The sequence below is a fragment of the Chiloscyllium plagiosum genome, chromosome 6 (genome assembly GCF_004010195.1).
Source record: "Chiloscyllium plagiosum isolate BGI_BamShark_2017 chromosome 6, ASM401019v2, whole genome shotgun sequence".
In the NCBI taxonomy this organism is placed as follows: Eukaryota; Metazoa; Chordata; class Chondrichthyes; order Orectolobiformes; family Hemiscylliidae; genus Chiloscyllium; species Chiloscyllium plagiosum.
In genome coordinates, this window is record NC_057715.1 from 112,468,209 (window position 1) to 112,491,725 (window position 23,517).

The 23,517-nt window shown below is 44.5% G+C and overlaps 1 protein-coding gene across 3 annotated transcripts in view; it reads left to right on the plus strand.

Moving 5' to 3' along the window:
- gdpd4a (glycerophosphodiester phosphodiesterase domain containing 4a) overlaps positions 1–23,517 on the plus strand; it is a 95,194-nt gene that overhangs the window by 56,839 nt on the left and 14,838 nt on the right. For all 3 annotated transcript variants that reach the window (XM_043692434.1, XM_043692433.1, XM_043692435.1), the window contains 4 exons: positions 10,767–10,912; positions 13,858–13,940; positions 18,282–18,432; positions 18,840–19,061. In XM_043692434.1, coding sequence (XP_043548369.1) covers positions 10,767–10,912; positions 13,858–13,940; positions 18,282–18,432; positions 18,840–19,061 — 602 coding nt within the window. The remainder of the gene's footprint in view (positions 1–10,766; positions 10,913–13,857; positions 13,941–18,281; positions 18,433–18,839; positions 19,062–23,517) is intronic.

The window sequence follows — 23,517 nt, forward strand, 5'->3', positions numbered from 1 at the left end:
ACACACACACACACACACAGACACACACACACACACAGACACACACACACACACACACAGACACACATACACACACACACAGATACACACAGACACACATACATGCACACAGATACACACAGAAACACATACATGCACACACAGTTACACACAGACACATGCACAGACACACACATGCACAGACATACAGACACATACACATGCACGCACACATACAGACCCACAGACAAACACACACACACAGATATGCACAGACACACAGAGACACAGACACACACACATACAGAATGCAAACAGACACACATATACACACACACATGCATGCACACACAGATACATGCAGACACACACGTACAGACATACAAACACACACAGACACATGCACACACAGTGACAGACACATGCAGATAGACATACAAACACACACACATGCATGCACATATATACACACACACATACACATACACACTACACGGTTGTACAGTAGTTGGGTTTTATGGAGGAAAGTTGACGTCATTGTTAATCATGATAGCTACAAGTAAATATTCTCCATGATCAAAGTCCAATGAACTGGATTTACCAAATGATATTGTCCTGTGCTAAGGCAAATGGAGCTCCCTTTCAAACCAAGCTGCTTTAGAAAATTTCTGTTTGTAACTTTTATATTTCTGATTCGTGCCTCAAATTTTGTTAGATTATTTTTGCTATTCTGTGATCTGACTGAATGGCAGAACAGGCTTGAGGGGCTAAACAGCCTCTTGCTGTTCCTATGTTGTGAATCTTTGGAACTCTCCTCCAAAGGTTGAGGAAGCAGTCCTTGAATATTTTTAAGGTGGCAGTAGATAAATTCTTTTGAAACAAGACAGGTTACCAGGATAGGTTGAAATGTGAATTTCAGATTGCAATCAAATTAACTGTGATCTCTTTGAAGGGAGGAGCAGGTCAGATGGGCTGAATAGCCTACTACCCCTTGTTCTTGTATTTGCATATTCGTAACTCCCTTCTGAACAGCACGCCAGATGTCCCTAAGCTCCATGTAATGCAGCGATTCAACAAGGCCGCTCAGCGCCACCTTCCCAGGGCAATTGGCAATGGTTAATAAATACTGGCCCAGCCAGAGATGCTCACATCCTATAACTGAGTGGGAAAACATATCCAGCCTCTGACGTGTCGCTGTAGGTACAATATTTATATGGCCAGTCGAATTCAGTTTCTGGTCAATGGTAACACCCTCTGAGTGTCGATAATGGGACTTTCACCAATGATAATACCATTGAACGTCGGGGAAGACAGTTAGATGCTCTCATGTTGGAGATAGTCATTGCGCGGCACTTGTGTGATGCAAATGTTACTTGTGATTTATCAGTCCAGGACTTTGGAGTGTCTCTGGAATGTTAGATATTGTGAGGAGACGTATATAATTGTTGTCAGCAGTACAGAACACATCATTACATGACTCACACGAGAGTGAGTTTTTATGAGACAATTCTGGTGCAGATTTGATTTGCCTTTGTCACTATCTACTAACATGCAAATGAAACCGTAAGCTCTCCTTACGATTGCAGAATATGATTGATGGGGTCATATTTATTACACGCCCCTTGTTATTCAGAGGAGATTGTGACAAACCTTCCTGAATAATGGTGTTTACAATTACCTGACGGTCTGGATGATCTCATTGGAACACACAAAATTCTTACAGTGCTTTTACAGAGCAAATGCAGGAAGGTTGTGGGGGTGGGGGTGGAGAACCAGGGGAATAGTCTCAGAATAAGATAGAATCCATTTCAGACTGAGAGAAAGAGGGATTTCTTCATTCAGACTTTGAAAAATCTTTGGAATTCTCCAGAGTGCCTTGAATAAGTTCAGAACAGAGATCAATAGATTTCTAGATATTAGAAACATTAAGGGGTTAGAGTAGGAGAATGGTATTGAGGTAGAAGATCTAGCAGAATGCTGGGGAAAGCATAATGGGCTGAAAGGCCTACTCTTTATCTAAGAGGCTTCACCTGTCACCCCAGTGTTTTACTACTTCTGATTGGCTACCTGAGTTCTTAGATTCTAAAACTTCTTCAGTTCAAACCCATCAATTGCTTTTTAACATTCTTTCTTGGGAAGTGAATGTCGCTGGCAAGGCCAGTGTTTAAGGCCAATCCACAAATGCCCTGGGACATAGTTGCTGACTAGTTTATTTCAGAGGTGGCCAGTCAGGAGTCAAAACATTGCTCTTGGTTTGGACTCACATGTTGAGCAGACTGGCAACAACACAGTGTATGAGAGACACGGATGTTTCATAGAATTCATACAGTGTAGAAATAGGCCATTTGGCTCAACAAGTCCACACCAACCCTCCGAAGAAATATCCCACCCACACCCATTCCCCTAATTAATACACCTAACCTACACATCAAAACGTTAGCTAATGGCGACCGTGTAACTGTTGTCAATGATTATAAAAATTCAACTAGTTCTGAAATGTCCGTTAGGGAATGAAATCTGCCATCCTTACCAGGTCTGGCCAATGTGTGGCTCCAGACATACAGCAATGTGAGTGACTCTTAACTGCCCTATGGGTAATTAGGGATGGACAATAAATGCTGACTTAACCAGTGATACCCACATCCCATGAATGAATATTTTAAAAAGTGTAGTTTATTGCATGTTAGTGATTAAACATTAGTTAACTAGTTAAACCTTGTTACTGAGGAGGAGACCCAGAATATAGATCTTCACTCCACAAGTTCACACCGACCCTCTGAAGAGTATCCCACCCACACCCTGTGGTTAGCACTGCTGCCTCACAGCGTCAGAGACCCAGGTTCAATTCCCACCTCAGGGAACTGTCTGTGTGGAGTTTACACATTCTCCCCGTGTCTGCGTGGGTTTCCTCTCGGTGCTCTGGTTTCCTCCCACAGCCCAAAAATGTGCAGGTCGGGTGAATTGGCCAAGCTAAATTTTCCATAGTGTTAGGTGAAGGGGTAAATGTAAGGAAATGGGTGTGTTGCTCTTCAGAGGGTCAGTGTGGACTTGTTGGGCTGAAGGGCCTGTTTCCACACTGTGAGTAATCTAATCTAATCTAAGACTCTGAGATCTTTTGCCTTATCCTCACCCAATCCAGCATGGCATCATCAGGTTGGGTGGAGCTAATGCAACCTCCAATGATGATGCTTTCAGAACAATGACCTTCCGCTAGTGCACAGAATGACAAAAATGTCATGCCTGATATGAGACCATTCAGCCCATTGTCTCAGTACTGCCTGTCCAAATGAGCATAATCACTTAAAGCCATTCTCCTGCCTTTTCCCCAAATTCCCTAAATGTCCCTCCTGAATGCCTCAATTGAACCTGCCTCCACCTCATTTCCAGGAAGCGCGTTCCCGAATCGTGAGAAAATGTGCTCTTTTGCATATCACCTTTGCTGCTTTTGCAAACCACTTGAACTCTGTGCCCTCTGGTCCTTGAGCCTTTTGGGAAAACTCCCTCCTTTTCACCTGCCCAGCCCTCTCATGGTGTTTGAAAATCCCTATCAGATCTCATCTCAACCTTCTTGTATCTGAGGTGAGCATTGCCAACCACTCCTGACTGAAGTGCCTCATGCGTAGAACCATTTGTATAAAATGCTTCTACAGTTTCTCCTATGCACTCACATCCTTCCCTTGATGTGGAGCCCTGACCTGTACAGAATGTTCCAGCCGAGGTATCCATGTAAATCCAATATCACCTCCTTATCCGTGTACTCCATACCCCAGCTAAAAAAGCATACAGTGCCCTGCACTGTAAATATGTTTTATTAACATCTCTCTCCACTTTCCCTTCCACTTTTAATGATCAACAGAGTGACCCGCAGTGTCAGTGGTTAGCACTGTTGCTTGGGACCCAGGTTTGGTTCCAGCCTCGGGTGACTATCTGTGCACAGTCTGCAAATTCTCCCCATGTCTGCGTGGGTTTCCTCCGGGTGTTCTGGTTTCCTCCCATAGTCCAAACCTGTGTAGGATAGGGTGGATTGACCATGCTAAATTGCCCATAGTGTGCAGTCTAGGTGGATTGGCCGTGGTAAATATAGGAATGTGGTGGGTCTGGATGGGATGCCCTTTCGAGGGGTAGTATGGGGTGGATGGGCAGAATGCTTCGACACTGTATGGATTCTATTCTATCACAGCATACATTTGTTCAGGTCCAAAACAGAAACTGCTGGAAAAGCTCAACAGGTCTTGTAGTGTTTGTGGAGAGAAATCAGAGTTAATGTTCCGGGATGAGTGTCTCTGTTTTCTCTCCAAAGATGCTGCCAGACCTGCTGAGCTTTTCCAGTAATTTCTGTTTTTGTTCCTGACTTACAGCATCCTTTTGGTTTTTACACTCTTAAGACTGGTAACCCCTTATGTTACATTCTCGATCTGTGTTCTTGCTATCCTTAGCAAAGATAAGAAAATGGAGTTAGGATGAAGATCAGTCCTAATCTATTTTAAAATCTGAGCAAGCTCAAAGAACAATAAGAGCTTCTGCTGTTCCTAAATTGCTGGTGCACCAATTCTTGTATCTGTTTTATCAGCTCAATATTCCCACACCCGTCCATAGGTGCGACACATTGATAATGATCTGACACAGGGAACTGGACTTTTAACTTCTTAGAAACACTCCCTTTACATATCTGAAAGAAAAATATTTATTTGTTGCTTTGTGGCAGATTGTAGGTATGGAGGTCAAAGGATAAACTGGAAAGAAGAGAGGCCATAAAGATCCAAATTCCATTTATATAGCACCTTTAACCTAGTAATGAGTGGTGCTTCACAGGAGCATTGGCAAACACAGTTTGATATCAACCAAGATAAGGAGACTTGAGGATGGGGTTTGATCGACCAGGGAGCATTTTAAACGAGAAGAAAGAGACAGAGAGTTATATGGAGAGAGTCCTCAGGCTTTGGCCAAAGGTGGGCCGGTGGAAATCAGAGAATTCTCAAGAGGCCAGAATTAGAGCAACACAGAGAGCTTGGACCTTGAAACCTTTTTACTTTGGAGCAGTTACAGAGATAGGGAGGGAGAAAGGCGAAGGAGGGATTTGATTACGAGGATGAGAACTTTAACATCAAAGTGCTTCAAGATCAGGAACTAATATAGCTCTGAAAATACACGGTCAGGCATGACTGGGCCTCGGTGCAAGTGAATTAATTGGTGAGCTCCCTCAGTACTTCAGGTCTTTCTTTCTGCTGTATTTTGCCTTTGGTGTTGTGACATTTCCATCAATTTTGATAACTCTGGGGGTCATATAAACATACGAATTAATCATCCCTCGAAGCTGCTTTGTATGATAAGGTCCTGGCTGATCTCACTGTGGCCTCAATGTCACACTCTCCTCATCCCTTTAGTTACTCTCCTTCACATTCCCTCTGTCCCTTTTGTTAATTTCCTTCACATTCCCTCTATCTCTTTAGTTAGTTCCCTCCACATTCTCCCCCATCCCTTTAGTTAGTCCCTTCCATGTTTCCTCTATCCCTTTAGTGAGTCCCCTCCATATTCCCTCTATCTCTCTAGTTAGTCTCCTTCACATTCCGTCTATCTCTTTAGTGAGTCCCCTCCATATTCCCTCTATTTCTTTAGTTAGTCTCCTTCACATTCCCCCTATTCCTTGAGTTAGTCCCGTCTACAATCTCTCTATCCCTTTAGCTCATTCCCTCCACATTCCCCTCTTCCTTCAATTAGTTCTCTCCACATTCCCCCCATCGCTTTAGTTAGTCCCCTGCGCATTCCCCCAAGAATTCCAAAGACACATGACCCTCTGCGAGAAAAAAAGTCCCCATTTTCTCCATCTAAAATGGGCAATCCCTTCAGTTTGGAATAGTGACTCCTTGTTCTAGATTCTCTCAGGATCTACCCTCAGGATCTTACCTGTTTAAATTGTCTCCTAACCTTCTAAATGTCAGCGGATTTTTAAAAAAAATCATTCACAGGGTGTGGGCCTCACTGGCCGGGTTATATGTATAGCCCATCCCTAATTGAAATTACGTGTCAGCTACATTGCTTTGAGTGTGGAGTCACATGAAGGCCAGACTGGGTAAGGACAGCAGGTTCCTTTCCTAAAGGATCACGAGTGAACCAGATGGGTATTACCCCCAAATCCTCTGCGTATTTTACCCAACAATTAGCAACTGTTTCACGGTCATCTTTAAACTTTTAATTTCAGATTTTTTTATTGAACCCAATGTCCATCATCTGCTGTGGTGGGATTCAAACGCAGGTCCCAGAACATTAGCTAGATCTCTTGGGTTAATAGTCTCACAATAATGTCACTAGGCTATCACCTTCCCATGTTAGCTTAGCCCAGCCTGTCCAACCTTTCCTCATCGTCAACATGTCCACTCCAGATATCAGTTGAAACTTTATTGCTGGAACAGCACAGCAGGTCAGGCAGCATCCAGGGAACAGGAGATTCGACGTTTCGGGCACAGGCCCTTCTTCAGGATTCCTGAAGAAGGGCCTGTGCCCGAAACGTCGAATCTCCTGTTCCCTGGATGCTGCCTGACCTGCTGTGCTGTTCCAGCAATAAAGTTTCAACTTTGATCTCCAGCATCTGCAGACCTCACTTTCTCCTCACGCCAGATATCAGTCCAATAAACCTTCACTGAACTGCTTCCAACATATTTACATTTTTCCTTAAACAAGGAATAATAATATTGTCTAATATTAGAGGGCACGCACTTGAGGTAAAGGGGGGAAGTTAAGAGGATTAGATTACATTACAGCGTGGAAACAGGCCCTTTGGCCCAACAAGTCCACACCGACCCGCCGAAACGCAACCCACCCATGTAGATGGGTGTGGACGGACAAGTATTTTACACAGAGAGTGGTAGGTGCCTGGAATGCTCTACTGTGTGTAGTGGTAGAGGCACATACGATAGGCGTGTTTAAAGGGCTTTTAGATAAGCACATGTTATTCACGTGGAAGAATATGGACCAAGGGCAGGCAGAAGGGATTAGTTTAATTATACATCATGTTCAGCACAACATCGTGGGCTGAAGGGCCTGTTCCTGAGCTGTATAGTTCTATGTTCTGTACTTGAAGGAGATCAATACTGTACATGGTACTCCAGATGTGATTGCAACATGTAGTTGACATTCACATTTAAATGGATTAGCATGGTTGTAACTTCGCCATTACCAAAATATTTTAATGTAGTAGCAGGAGACAGTGCATAATCGAGAGGCCCAGGCTAATCTCTGGAAAACTGGGTTCAATTCCCACAACAGCAGTTAATGGAATTCAAATTCAGTTAATAATATATTATAGAACTAGGTTCAGCAATAATGACTTTGAAATTGTTACTAATTGTCGTAAAAATCCATCCATAGTTCACTAACATTCTGTAGGGAAGGAAACCTATCATCCTCACTTGGTCAGGCTTGCATGTGATTCCAGACCCCCAGCACTCTTAACTACCCTCAGAAATGGCCAGAACAAGACACTGAGTTCATGGGGCAATTAGGGATTGGAAACAAGTGACTGGTTAGCTTATATCCCATTGCTGCCAGACCATTGAGCTTTCCCAACAATTTCTGTTGTTATTTCTGATTTACAATATTTGCAGTTCTTTCAGTTTTTAATTTAGAATCATAGAATCCCTACAGTGCGGAAACAGGCCATTTGGCCCAACAAGTCCACACTGACCCTCCGAAGAGTATCCCATTTCCAGACCTATTTCCCCTACTCTATGACTCTACATTTACCCTTGACTAGTGCAGCACCTAACCCAGACATCCCCAAACACTATGGGCAATTTAGCATGGCCAAACCAACTAAGCTGCACATCTTTGGACTATGGGAGGAAATCAAAGGCCCTGGAGGAAACCCACGCAGACACGGGGAGAATGTGCAAACTCCACACAGACAGCCACCTGAGGCTGGAATCGAACCCGGTGTGCAGCCCCGGTAGTATTGCAATCCAGTTCAGCCATTAAGCAAAGACCCTGTTCGAGTCAGTCTGATTGAGTGGATGTTAATGTTACTTTAGCACTTTCTGAAGGCGAGTTGTTCTGGCTGGGATTCTTTCATAATCGTCACTCTGCCCACTTCAAAGCAAATTGCTATCTGTGAAGTGTTATGAGACATTTCTGTGAGATGTGATGATGCACTTGATAAATGTGAATATATTCTTCTTAATGCATCTCTCTATATATAATAGTGCTGCTGATGTGTGAACTGAACGTTTTATGTGGGCGTATGTGAGACACATGAAACAGTACAAGGACAACTGTATCATCATTAAGTAAGGTCCGTAGGCAGGAAGTACTCAAAAGGTTTCAACGTTGCCTCAGAGAAATTGTCAGCAACTTTCTGTTGGAGGACCAACTCCGAGTTTCAAAGAGAGCATTGGAACGAAACCTGTCCTTAAAGGTGACACTGGTGGTTTTGAAGGTTGTTGGAAAGAGCTATAGGAACTGCAGCTTTATGGAAACAGTCTCCAGTACAAGATGATGAATTCTGGTCGAACTTTAACAATCAATTGTCAGGCTTTTGTATCAACAATACTGCCAATTCTGCACTGCATACTTTATGAAGGATTTCAAAGTCTTAGAGAAGCTAGGGAGGAGAGTTGCTGGAATGGGACCGGGGGGTGGGACTTCAGTGATGTTGAAAGATCTGTAAGGAGTATGTCTATTTGTTTTGTGCTTTCTTTAAACTGTGGATTGAAATGCAAAAGAATTCTGGCCTCCCTGCTATAGGGAAGATATTGTGAAACTTGGAAGGATTCAGAAGAGGATGTTTTTGTTTCAGCTATAGGGAGAGGCTGGATAGGCTGGGGTGTCAGAGGCTGAGGGGTGACCTTATAGAAGTTTATAAAATCATGACGGGCAGGGATAGGGTGAATAGACAAGGTCTTTTTTTCCCAGGGTAGGGGAGTCCAAAACTAGAGGGCATAGGTTTAAGGTGAGAGGGGAAAGATTTAAAAGGGACCTGAGGGGCAACATTTTCACGGAGAGGGTGCTGCGTGTCTGGAATGAACTGACAGAGGAAGTACCAGGAGATGATACAATTACAGCAGTTATGAAACATTTGGATGGGAATATGATTAGGAAGGGCTTAGAGAGATATAGGCCAAATGCTGGCAAATGGGACTAGATCAATTTAGGGTATCTGGTCGGCATGGACAAGTTGGTCTGAAGGGTCTGTTTCCATGCTGTAAATCTCTATGACTCTATAACTCTGTTAAAATCTAGGAATTTCCAAGGCTGGCTGCATTGTTGAAAGTAAAGAATTTATTACTTTTTGTGAACCTGTTGGTGTAGCTGTTGGTTCCAGCAATGTGGAGATGAACTGGAGCTGAGGGGTTGTTTGTGAGTGAAGCTGATTGATGTGGACTGGGGTCCAATTATCAATGACAAAGGTGCTCAACTTGACAACAACAAAGTGATTGGTTGTCAGGTGGCTGAACAGTTTGGACTGTGAATGGACAGACAGAAGAATAGTCAGAGCAGAAGAGAAACCGAAAAGCTGCAGCAGCCAAAAGTCCTCTTCTTGTCAGTCCTCTGCAGTAAGCCACTTTAAACAGAAGAACATCAGCTGATCTTTCTTTCAGCAGAGGCTGCAAGTTGTGACTTTGAACTGGATAAATATTACTTCATAAGTAAATCAGCCATCCACGGCTTCTTCCAAACCAGTAGAAGCATTTAGTAAAAAGGTTGGGGAAAAATCTTTGGATGAGCAAGGGGGACAATGTGGACAAAGACTACAAAACTGTTTTCTCTATTCCCATGTTTTCTTTTCTTCTTGTTTGTCTGTGTAAGTCTGTGTGTGTATATCTGTATGTGTGTGCACGTGTGTGTCTATATGTGTGTGTATGTCTGCCTGTGTGTGTCTGTGTTTCTATGTGTGTCTGTACATGTGTCTATCTATGTGTGAATACCTGTGTGTGTGTCTATGTCTGTGTGTCTATGTGTATCTGTGTGTATGTCTATCCATATGTGTATGTCTGTCTATGAGTGTGTGTGTGTGTGTCTGTGTATGTCTGTCTATGAGTGTGTGTGTTTGTGTCTATGTGTGTATGTGCCTATGAGTGTAAGTGTGTGTCTATGTGTGTCTGTGTGTGTATGTCTATGTGTGTATGTCTGTCTATGAGTGTGTGTGTATGTGTGTGCATCTTTGTGTGTGGCTGTGTGCACCTACGCTGTATGAATGTTTATGGAGGAGTTTGCTTATAAAGAGTTTAGACTTTTAATTTGTACAATTCCATTTATTTAGTTCATTTACTTGTAGCTAATGGCCCGTAATAGATAATGATATTTTTGCATTTTTTAAATTAACCTGGATCTGACAATCAGGTGATTTGGGGATTTTTGCATATTTCTTTTAAAAACTTTAACCTTTTTGACAGCTCCAGAAAGAGTGGAGCATGATTTCCAACCCGCTGTCGCTGACAGGTGTGACAGAGTGGGAAAACTGGGATTGATCTCCTCTGAGCAGCGAAGCTTGAGGGGAGGTGTTCCAATTCATCAAAATTCTTGATAGAATAGGGAGAAACTTGCTTGACCAGCTTGCTTGGTAACTGAAGGATATGTTGAAAGGAATTGGGGAAAGAACCAGATGGGAATATGAGGAGGAATGGTCTTAGGTAGCGAGATGTGGAATACATCACCTGAAAAGCTGGTGGAAGCAGATCAATAGCTTTCAGAAAGGAATCAGATGGGCAGATGGCCCTCCCCTTTGCTGTGCATATCAGAGAGTTCAAGCTGAGAGTTGTTTGGTTGCTAACTCAATATTTAATTTTGTATTTCAGCTCCCAGAGCCATCATTTTGGGTCTATATTTTGCTGTTCTGCTTTTCCTCTACCTGGTGCCTCTCGGTATGTATTCTCCCTGCATCAAAGAGAAGGGGACCCTGGGGCCAAAGCCAGCCATTATTGGACACAGAGGAGCACCAATGGTACGTCATTCTTTGAGTGGGTCTCTCCCTACCTTACCAGCCTCTTATAGCTGGTGTCAGTGGGGAACACTACTGCTTCTGAGTCTAAATGGTTTGAGCTCAAATTCCACACTTGACATTTGAACTCACAAGCCAAGCTACAAGGAGAGATGGTGGCATAATGGTCAAGTCCCTGGGCTAGTAACTCAGCTGAATGCTGTGGGATCATGAGTTCAACTCTCAACGTGGTTGACTTTTTTTTCTAAGAAATTAATAAAGTCTGCAGTGGAAAGCTAATCTCAATGATGATGCCTATTACCAATTGTCATCAAAGTCCACCTGGTTCACTAGTGTCCCTTGAGGGGAGGAAATCTGCTTCTCTTATTGTGGTCTGGTCTACATGTTACCCCAAACCCTTTCTCAAATGGCCCTCACAAACCAGTCAGTTCAGGAGTGATTAAGGATGAAGAAGAAATGCTGGCTTTGCCAATGACACCCAATGCCATGCTGAGGGGCCGCTGCAGTGAGGAAATACTGCCTGCGGGCAGAACTTTAAACTGATGCTCTTTACTATCCTCTAAGGTGGACATGAGAGACCCTGAAGTGGCAGTGGCATGGTGGCTCAGTAGTTAGCATTGCTGCCTCACAGTGCCAGGGACCTGAGTTCAATTCCACTCTTGAGTGACTGTCTGTGTGGAGTCTGCACATTCTTCCTGTGTTTGGGGGGGTTTCCTCCCCCAGTCCAAAGCTGTGCAGGTTGGGTAGATCAGCCATGCTAAATTGCCCATAGTGTCCCAGCTAGGTGGATTAGCCATGGAAAATATATGGATAGGGTAAGGGGTGGGATGCTCTTTGGAGGGTTGGAGTGAACTTCATGGGCCAAATGGTCTGCTCCACATGTGTCAAAGATAATGCCACAATTTAAAGATGGGCAGATGCATTCTACCTGACAGGTCGCATCGGCCAACATCCCAAAAACTCTGCACTGTTGTGAGAACTTGCTGTGCTCACACTATTTGCCTGGCTTCTCTCACAACAGCCTACCCTTGAAAATCCATGTGCTCTGGGACAACCCAAGCTTGGAAATTTCAGTGTTATTTACCCTGTTACTGTCTCTCCATGCAGCCGGGGCTGTGAGTTCAAACATCAAGAGTGGACTTTGAGCTCAAACCACTTGGATTCAGAGTACCAATAAAAGTTGAAAATTTGCCAATATGGAGAAGTTTTACCATTGCAGTGAGTTGGTCAGCTAGGAGTTTTCAGGAGTCAGACAGGACGATCTAACAATCAGAGCATTAAGAGGCACAGTGTTACTGTATTAATACAGTTAAAATCACACACCACCAGGTTATAGTCCAACAGGTTTATTTGGAAGCACTAGCTTTCAGAACACTGCTCCTTCATCCTGATGTGGGAGCAGCGCTCCGAAAGCTAGTACTTCCAAGTAAACCTGTTGGACTATAACCTAGTGTTGTTTGATTTTTAACTTTGTCCACCCCAATCCAACACTGGCTTCTCCACATCATGTATTAACACAACACTAGGATGGTTTGTCAAAGGGTCCAGGCCCCATCAAGAGGTCCCCATTGACCTGGTGTCTGCTCCTTTCCTAGCTTCTGATGCTGGTGCCTTTGGCTGTCGGAGCTGGTGTTAAATAGACCAACTCCACAGCCAATGATAGTCTCCTCTTGCCCCACCCAGACCCTGAACTCCCCACTCCTACACAATGCCCCCTGAGGGTTGGAAATAATGACGGGAGGGTTGAAACCCATAGGAAGATTAGCTGGTCATTACGTGCAATAAAGTGATGATGGCATCCAGAGAAGGCTGGAGACATAGTAAATCATAGTTTATTAAGGTTCTGAAGGGTGAAAAGTGCTGGAATAACATCCCATACATGAGCGGATCTGTGAATGACTAAAGTTGACTAGAATTCCCACACAACCCGGACTTGAGCTGTACTGGTACCCTCTGATGAAGAGACTTTCTTGCTGTGCTCACACTATTTGCCTGGTTTCTCTCACAACAGCCTACCCTTGAAAATCTGGAGTATTGTGTGCAGTTTTGGTCGCCATACTGTAGGAAGGATGTGGAGGCACTGGAACGGGTGCAGAGGAGGTTTACCAGGATGTTGCCTGGTATGGTAGGAAGATCGTATGAGGAAAGGCTGAGGCACTTGGGGCTGTTTTCATTGGAGAAAAGAAGGTTTAGGGGTGACTTGATAGAGGTGTACAAGATGATTAGGGGTTTAGATAGGGTTGACCGTGAGAACCTTTTTCCACATATGGAGTCAGCTGTTACAAGGGGGCATAGCTTTAAATTAAGGGGTGGTCGGTATAGGACAGATGTTAGGAGTAGATTCTTTACTCAGCGAGTCGTGAGTTCATGGAATGCCCTGCCAGTAGCAGTGGTGGACTCTCTCTCTTTGTGGGCATTTAAACGGGCATTGGATAGGCATATGGAGGATAGTGGGCTAGTTTAGGTTAGGTGGGCTTGGATCGGCGCAACATTGAGGGCCAAAGGGCCTGTACTGCGCTGTATCTTTCTATGTTCTGTGTTCTATGTTCTAAAATCCATGTGCGCTGGGACAACCCAAGCTTGAAAATTTCAGTGTTATTTACCCTGTTACTGTCTCTCCATGCAGCCGGGGCTGTGAGTTCTAACATCAAGAGTGGACTTTGAGCTCAAACCACTTGGATTCAGCATACCAATAAAAGTTGAAAATTTGCCAATATGGAGAAGTTTTACCATTGCAGTGAGTTCGTCAGCTAGGAGTTTTCAGGAGTCAGACAGGAAGATAGGAGTCAGCATGGATTGAAGATTTTGGGCTCTAACCTTGTGGAACCCCTGATTTCATGGTGCTCTTAGCTCAGAAGTGAAACCTCAGTGTGACAGATAACTCAGCACCATTGTGTGTCTGTGAAAGTACAACACTCTCTCAATTCCTCCTGTTTATTATTAAACAGCTAGCACCAGAAAACACATTGATGTCATTTGAGAAGACGATAGAACATGGAGCAGACGGTCTGGAGACTGATGTCACCATTAGGTAAGGTGTTGCTTCTGCAGTTCCCACCTTCTAAAAGTCACCCACTGTGCTGCCAACTGAGGAAATGATGTTCTGTGCCAGATGGAGTACAGAAACCATTGGTAGCTTTGCCATCTTTGAAAATGTATTGACCTTGTAGGACAGTTTTTTTATTTTATTCATTCTTGGGACATGAGTGTCACTGGCCAGGCCCAGCATTTATTGCTTGTCCCTAGTTGCCCCTTGAGAAGGTGGGGGTGAGCTGCCTTCTTGAACCACAGCAGTCTTGCAGGATTTTGACCCAGGGACACTGAATCACAGAATTATCACAGCGCAGAATTCAGTCCATCGTCATTGTTCTATTACCTAGTGCCAACCTCCTGCCTTATCCCTGCACACCATTACTGTCCAAATAACCAGCCAATGCCCCTCTTGAATGTCTTGGTTGAACCTGCTGCACCACATTTTACAGGAGAGGTGGATAGACTGGGTAACTAAGGGGGTGAAAGGTTATTGGGAAGGTGGAGTAATCACATCAGCGAGATCTTTATTGATTAGCGGGTGACTAGGCTAGAGGGACCTTCTCTACTATACACAGTAGATCACAGTAGATCTCCATCTATGCTCCATCCACTGACTTTGGTTCACACCCTTTTCATTCCCTGACAGGTTAAAGGCAGTCAAAATCAGTTTTGAAGATAGCAATCAATTTGTCTGCGGAGAGGGAATTCTAGATGTCCCTTTCATGTGACAAAGGGCTTCCTGATACCACTGCTGAACGGCTTACTGTTAATCTTAATGATCTGGGCAACCTATTCCCCACTTCCCCAACTAACAGGTCAGCTGGGAGCCCACCCATGAGCAAGCCACTGTCCCCCTGCCATATTGCACCTGATGGGGGCATTAGTTAGCCCAGGGCAAGACTTCATCATGTGCGGATATCCCGCCTCAGAGAACTGTCAGGTGATCTGATTGGACAGCAGCTCTGTTCCAGTGGCGCCAGGTTTGAGCGGTGGGCCTTCACTGGAACTGCAGCCATTCCCTAAAGAAGAGGCAACGTTAGATCTGGGGCATGGGTCAGACACCCATGGGGCAGGGGGAGCTGTGTTTGAAAGGTGGACAGATCGAAAGCTCAATGGGAGGATGGACATTGGGACTATTTGCGGGAAGGTGGGGTGGTGGTAGTTGGGGGTGGGAGTGGGGAATGCCTCTTGTATTTCAAAGGAAATGGAAATGCTTTGGGAAAGTGTCATTGAAATGGATGATCAACCCTGATCGAAATGAATGGTGGAGCAGATTTGAGGGCTGAATGGCCTGCTACTGCACCTGCCATCCTCTATATGCATGTCTGCTTTGACTGCTGTATTGGTTCTTAGATTGATGAGACTGTACAGTTTCGACCCAGTTCCTTGTAAACATTGATGCTGTAGGGATTCCAGGTTATAGTTTAGGAAGAAGTGAGATTTCCTATTTTGGCTGTACAGGACATTGGTTAGCCACTGTTGCAATACTCTTTCAATTCTGGTCTCCCTGCAATAAGAAGGATGTTGTGAAACGTGAAAGGGTTCAGAAAAGATTTACAAGGATGTTCATGGGTTAGAGGGTTTGTGCTATAGGGAGAAGCTGAATAGGCTGGAGCGTCGGAGGCTTTGAACCTTACAGAGATTTATAAAATCATGAGGGTCATAGATAGGGTGAATAGAAAAGATCTTTTTTCAGGGTCAGGAGTCCACAACTAGAGGGCATAGGTTTAGGGTGAGGGGGGAAAGATTTGAAGGGGACCTAAAGAGCAACGTTTTCCCACAGAGGGTGGTACGTGTATGGAATGAGCTGCCCGAGGAAGTGGTAGAGGCTGGTACAATTACAACATTTAAAAAGCATCCAGATGGGTACATGAATAAGAAGGATTTAGAGGGATAAGGGCAAAGTGCTGGCAAATGGGATAGATTCATTTAGGTGGTCAGCATGGATGAGTTGGACTGAAGGGTCTATTTCCATGCTGTACAGCTTTAGAACTCTATGACAGGAAGACGAGAAAAGCAGAATATTATTTCAATGGAGAGAGATCACTGAATGAGGCGATACAGATGGATCTGGGTGTCCTTGTGCATGGATCTTAAAATGTCAGCCCACAGATAAAGGGTCAAGAGTGTGGTGCTGGAAAGGCACAGCAGGTCAGGCAGTATCTGAGGTGCAGGATAATCAATGTTTCAGGCATAAGCCCTATATCAAGTAATGAAGAGGGTAAATGGAATGTTGGCTGTTATTTTAACGGGAACATGTATAGAGAGAGAGAAGTGGGTGTAGGTTTGCTCGCTGAGCTGGAAGTTTCATTTTCAGACGTTTCGTCACCTTACTAGGTAACATCTTCAGTGAACCTCCAGACAAAGCACTGCTGATGATTCCTACTTTCTATTTATACGTTTGGGAAATCCAAACATATAAATTGAAAGCAGGAATCATCAGCAGTGCTTCGTCTGAAGGCTCACTGTAGATGTTACCTTGGCAAAAGTGAGGACTGCATATGCTGGAAATCAGAGTCTAGATTAGAGTATTGTGGAAAAGCACAGCAGGTCAGGCAGCATCCGAGGAGCAGGACGAAACACCTGGAAATGAACCTTATAGCTCTGCGAGCAAACCTACATCCAGAACCTCAACCTGAGCTACAAATCTTCTCAAAGCTCGCTAAGGGAGGGAAGTCTGTAGAGGACATTGGTGAGACCATCCCTGTGTTAGGTCTCAATCCTTATTTTTTGGAATTCACTCATTAGAAAGCAGCAAGGGCTGGATCATTGAATATATTGAAGGTCAAGTTAGACAGAGTTTTGATGCACAAGGAAGCCAAGGGTCATACAGTTGGAGCAGGCAGGGAAGAAGGCTGAGGGGGGAGCAAATTACTGCAGATGCTGGAATCTGTACTGAAAACAACAAATGCTGGAGATGACAGCGGGTCAGACAGCATCCAGGGAGAGACAGCAAGCTCATGTTTTGAGTCTAGATGGCTCTTCATCAGAGCTGAAGTGACGGTAATTCTGATAAAGAGTCACGCAGCTTTGAAACGTTAGCTTGCTCTCTCTCCATGGATGCTGCCTGATCTGCTGATCTCTCGCATTTGTTGTTTTCCAGGCTGAGAGGGGGACCTGATTGAAGTTGTACAAACCTCTAAGTGACATAGACACAGTTGATAGGGAGAAGCAATAGATAGGTGAGGCAATGGCATAGTGGTATTATCACTAGGCTATTAATCACAGCGGAGCCCCCAGTAATGACCCAGTGACACAGTTTCAAATCCCACCATGGCAGATAGTGGAATTTGGATTCAATTAAAAATCGGGAATGAAGAGTCTAATGATAACGACAAAACTAGTTTCAATTGCCCAAGGGGACAGGAAACCATCTGGTTCACTAATGTCCTTCAGGGAAGGAAACTGTCATCCTTACCTGGTCTGGCCTACATGTGACTCCAGACCCTCAGCGATGTGGTTGACTCTTAACTGTCATCTGGGTAATAAGTGATACCCATGTCCTGTGAATGAATATAAAAAAACCATTTCTGCTTTGGAGAAGTGTCAATGATCGGCGGTGGGGGGGACAGTTTTGAGGGAAGGATTTGAAGAAAAACGTTTTCATCCGGGGATTTTGGATATCTGAAAATCACTGCCAAAAAGAGTGGTAAAGGTAGCAACACTCAAGCTATTTACAAGCTATTGAGGTGAGCATTTGAAATGCCACAGCAGAGAAGATTATAGACCAAATATTGGAAAATGGGATTAAAATGGATATTTGGTGACTGGTGGGGACATGATGGGCTGAAGGCTCTCTTTCATGCTGTAATGACTCTCTGATATGGTGGGTCAGTGGTTAGCACTGCTGCCTCACAGCGCCAGGGACCTTCGTTTGATTCTAGCCTTGCATCACTGTCTGTGTGGAGTTTGCACATTCTCCTCGTGTCTGCGTGGGTTTCCTCTGAGCGCTCCGGTTCCCTCCCACAGTCCAAAGATGTGCTGGTTAGGGTGGATTGGCCATTGGAAATGCAAGATTACAGGGATAGTGGGGGAGTGGGGAGGGTCTGGATGGGGTGCTCTTCAGAGGGTCGGTGTGGACGCAATGGGCTGAATGGCCTTCTTCCACGCTGTAGGGATTCTTTGGGCCACAATCCAATCAGTTGCAAGTAGTGCTTATCGGCTGTGATGTTTGACTGCTTATTTCGATGGACATAAACGATTTCACTGGACTGTTTGAATGGCAAGGCATTTTCAATGGGCTGAATGGCCTGTGCTTGTTTCTTATGATGCCATGACAATTCCATGTCTCCAGTTCGAAGGCAATTCTCGATGTGCAATCTTTCTCATTGTTTAACAGTTGGGATGGAGTGCCGTTCCTCATGCACGATCAAACGCTGAGAAGGACCACCAACATTGAAGAGGTGTTCCCGAGCAACAAGACGAAGAATGCAGCCTCCTTTATTTGGAATGAACTGGCAGAACTGAATGCAGGGAAATGGTTCCTCCAGGTGGGCCACACTGCAGGGGTGACAGGTCAACACATTCAGATATGACTAAGCTGGTAGCCAAGGGAGCGGATTTCCCTCTTGTCTCGTAGATGTCAGGCCTTTGGCATGTTGCTATAAAATGTAAGAGAAATATTGAAACTCAGTGGAAGCATATCCACAGAACTCAAAACAACTGCATTTACCACAGAGTAAATGATTGCTATCTGTAAACAGGAGCACAGACAAAGCCAGTCTTTTGGGGTAATTTTTCTGTGCTGTAAGCTTGGTTGGGTAAACAGCGATCACCACATGATCGCAGGTTTTAAAGGTCAACAGTGTGGGCAAATAAAAAGATCTTGCTTTGTTTGTGTTTCGCCCTGTCCCACAATGCTCCATTTCTAACTTGGCCTCATCGTTTCCCTGAACAGGACAACCCCTTCGGAACGAAACATTTGTTGTCACGTGAGGATAGGGCGAAGGCCAACAGGCAGTCGGTCTGTCAGCTCAGTGAGCTCCTCAAGCTGGCTGCTGCCCATGGGAAGTCCGTCATCTTTGACCTGTTCAGGCCTCCCCACAAGCACCCGTACCGAAACAGCTTCATACACCAGACTGTCACCACCATCCAGAGGTCTGGCATCAACGAGAGCTTGGTAATGACACTTCACTCACTTGGCTTTCTCCAACTTTAATTGGATAGATGTGAGGTATTACATTTAGTAAAACAAAGAAGGGCTGGACATATACAACTAATGCTTGGGCCCTAGGTAGTTTTGAAGAACAGAGAGACCTAGGAGTTCACATTTATATCTTTATGAAGTTTGCATCACAGGGAGACTGGGTGGTTGAGAAGGCATATAGCACCCTTGCCTTCATTGCTCAGACCATTGAGTATAGGAGTTGGAACGTCATGTTGGGGATGTACAGGACATTGGTGAGGCCTCTTCTGGTATACTGTGTCCAGTACTGGTCCCCCTGTTATAGAAAGGAAATTATTAAGCTGGAGAGGGTTCCGAAAAGATTTACCAGGCTGTTGCTGGGAACGGAGGGTTTGAGTTACAAGGAGAAGTTGAATAGACTGGAACTTTTTCACTGGCGTGTCGGAGATTTCAGGGTGACCTTATTGAGGTTTATAAATTCATGTGGGGTATAGATAAGATGAATGACTATTGATTTCCAGACAAGGGCATATTTTTAAGGTGAGAGTAAAAAGATTTTAAAAAGACATGAAGGCAATTTTGTTTACGCACAGGGTGGTTCTTGTGTGGAGTGAACTTCCAGGGGAAGTGGTGGATATGGCGACGGTTACAACGTTTAAAAGATATTTGAATAAGTACATGAATAGGAAAGGTTGGAGGGATATGGGCCAAGCGCAGGCAGGTGGGACTAGTTTAGTTTGGGGTTATGGTCGGCATGGACTGGTTGGACCGAAGGGTCTGTTTCCATGCTGTATGACCCTATGATTCTATAACTGAAGGATTTCTGCTCATTCCTCATTGACAGAAATGGTTGAAACCTTGAAGAAATTCATCCCATTATTTGTATAGATTTTGACTTCCCCCTTTTAAATAATTGTCTCTGTCCTCATTCTTACTCTCTCATCCCTCTCTCTATCTCTTCCCTTTCTACTTTCTCCTGCCTGGTTCAGCTGATGGCTCTGGGCAGCGCTCCGTGAACACTCCACCCTGTGAGGTGATGTTTATTCGTTGAGGTGCTCCCTGCATAAATGATTCCCTGGGACTCCCTCAGTAAAATTACAGGAGACTCCAGCTGGGTAGCATCTATTTTCAACCAACATACAAATGTAAGACTTTGCTATTGCTCTTTCTTGGGGTGAGGAGTCAAGGTCAGCAATTGTTGTCTGCCTCTAATTGCCCTTGAATTGGGATGTTGCTGAACAATTTTAGAGGGCAGTTAAAAGTTAACCATGTTGCTGTGGGTCCGGAGTCACGTGTAGATCAGACCAGACAAGGTCAGAAGATTTCTTTTCCTAAAGGACATTAGTGAACTGGATGGGTTTTTAAAAATGACAATTATAGAGTCGCAGAGTCAAACAGCTCAGGATTGATGCTAGCTTTCCATTCCTGAGACTAGCTTTCAGTTCTAAAAAAATTACAGAATTTAATTTCAAGAAGTCACTGTTGTGGGATTTGAATTCATGCGCAGAACTTTAATCTGTGGTTTAACATTACTAATAACATTACCACTTTGTCAGCATCGTTCCCATGATAGTTCAGTCTGTACGGTCCCTTAAGACATCTCTGCCAAGCAATACCTCATAGCTGATTCACCACTAACATGGAAGATAGGAGCAGGAGTAGGCCATTCAGCCCTTCGAGCCTGCTCCACCATTCAATGTGATCAGGGCTGATCATCCAACTCCTGTCCCTGTTCCTGTCGTCTTTCTATATGGTTTTAATCTCTTTAGCCCTAAGGGCTACGCCTAATTCCTTCTTGAATACATTCAATGTTTTGGCCTCGATCACTTTTGTGGCAGAGAATTCCAATCTCTGGGTGAAGAAGTTTCTACTCATCTGATTCCTCAGTGGGCAAAAGTGAGGACTGCAGATGCTGGAGATCAGAGTCAAGGTTAGAGTGGTGCTGGAAAAACACAGCAGGTCAGGCAGCATTCCTGATGAAGGGCATTTGTCCGAAACATTGATTTTCCTGCTCCTCGTATGCTGCCTGACCTGCTGGGCTTTTCCAGCACCACTATAATCTTGAGTCCTCAGTTGTCTACTCCATGTCCTTAACCTGTGACCCCTGGTTCTGGACTCTCCAATCTTCAGAAACATCCTTCCTGTGTTTACCCTGTTTGGTCCTGTTAGAATTTTAAAGATTTTTGTGAGATCCCCTTCATTGTTCTAAACTCCAGTCTGAACCAATGTAGTCCCTCTTCATCAAAAACACCCCAAAACCGTCAATTCTATTCCACTTGATGGAATTTCATTTAGATAAACGCAAGGTGCTGCATTTTGGGAAAGCAAATTTTAGCAGGACTTATGCACTTTATGGTCAGGTCCGAGGGAGAGTTGCTGAACAAAGAGACTTTGAAGTGCAGGTTTTTAGCTCCTTGAAAGTAGAGTGGCAGGTGGATAAGATAATGAAGGCAGTGTTTGGTATGCTTTCCTTTATTGGTCAGAGTTTTGAGTATTGACATTGAGAGGTCATGTTGCGGCTGTACAGGACATTGGTTAGGCCACTGTTGGAATATTGCATGCAATTCTGGTCTCCTTCCTATCGGAAGGATGTTGTGAAACTTGAAAGAGTTCAGAAAAGATTTACAAGGAGGTTGCCAGGGTTAGAGGATTTGAGCTACAGGGAGAGGCTGAATAGGCTGGGGCTGTTTTCCCTGGAGCATCAGAGGCTGAGGGGTGACCTTATCGAAAATCATGTTTATAAAATCATGAGGGGCATGGATAGATGAAATAGGCAAAGTCTTTTCCTTGGGGTGGGGGAAGCCCAGAACTAGAGGGCACAGGGTATAGTATGAGAGGGGAAAGATATGAAAGAGACCTAAGGGGCAACATTTTCACTCAGAGGGTGGTACGTGAATGGAATGAGCTGTCAGAGGAAGTGGTGGAGGCTGGTACAATTGCAACATTTAAAATGCAGCTCGATGGGTATGTGAATGGGAAGGGTTGGAGGGATATGGGCAAAGTGCTGGCCAAAGAGACTAGAGTAGCTTAGGATATCTGGTCGGCATGGATGGGTTGGACCAAAGGGTCTGTTTCCATGCTGTACATCTGTATGTATGTATGACTGTATTGTTCAATTCCAACTTCCCACATTATCCCCATATCCTTTAATTCCCTTTGTTCCTATAGCTTTGTGATGTAGAAAATTAAGAAGTTCACAATGCTTTGTTAAAGATAGAATCCGTACAGTGTGGAAGCAGGCCATTTGGCCCATCAAGTCCACACCAATGCTCTGAACAGCATCCCACCCAGACCTATTCCCTTACTTTATCCCTGTAACCCTGTATTTCCCATGGCTAACCCACCTTGCCCGCACATCCCTGGACACTATGGACAATTTAGCACAGCCAATCCACCTAAGCTGCACACCTTTGGATTGTGGGAGGAAACTCCTGCAGACACAGGGGAATGTACAAACTCCACACAGCCAGTCACCTGAGGCTGGAATCAAACCCAGGTCCCTGGCACAGTGAAGCAGCAGTGCTAACCACTGAGCCACCATGCCACCCCATCTCAATCCAAAATGGAGAGCACTAGACTCTGTGGATTGTTGCTCTTTAACATCTCAGTATGTATCCTCCAGGTCCCTTTGAACCTGATATTTTTCAATAGTCACCTCTCATTCCTTTAACCCTCGAGAACATAATCCTGATCTTCTCAATACCCCATCAAAAAGCTCCAATTCTTGCATTCCCACAAGGCATTAATCTGTCTGTAGTCCCTCATCAGTGCCAGATTACCTAGCCCACTAACATGCAGTAGAGAGGTTTCTTTTGCTGCAGTGGTGATGTCCTGACCTCTGGGTCAACATGTCTTGGTTCAAGTCCCACTTGCTCTCGAGTGTGTGTTGTAACAGGTTGATTAAAAACAACTTTTGGAAACAGAAACTGCTAGAGAAACTCAGCTGGACTAGTGACATCTGTGGACAGAGAAAACAGAGTTAATGTTTTGAGTCAGGTGACCCTTCTTCGGGACTGGAGAGAGATGGAAAAGAGATGGGTTTTATGGTGTTCTCATCCAGGCAAGTGCGGAGTATTCCATCACACACTCCTGAGCTTGTAGATGGTGGACAGGCTTTGGGGAGTCAGGAGGTGAGTTACTTGCCGCAGCATTCCTAGCCTCTGACCGGCTCTTGTAGCCACTGTGTTTATCATAGAATCATATAATCCCTACAAGTTTGGAATCAGGCCCTTTGGCCAAACAATTCTGTATTGAGAGAAAGTGAGGGCTGCAGATGCTGGAGATCAGAGCTGAAAATGTGTTGCTGGAAAAGCACAGCAGGTCAGGCAGCATCCAAGGAACAGGAGAATCGACGTTTCGGGCATAAGCCCTTCTTCAGGAATGAGGAAAGTGTGTCCAGCAGGCTAAGATAAAAGGTAGGGAGGAGGGACTTGGGGGAGGGGCATTGGAA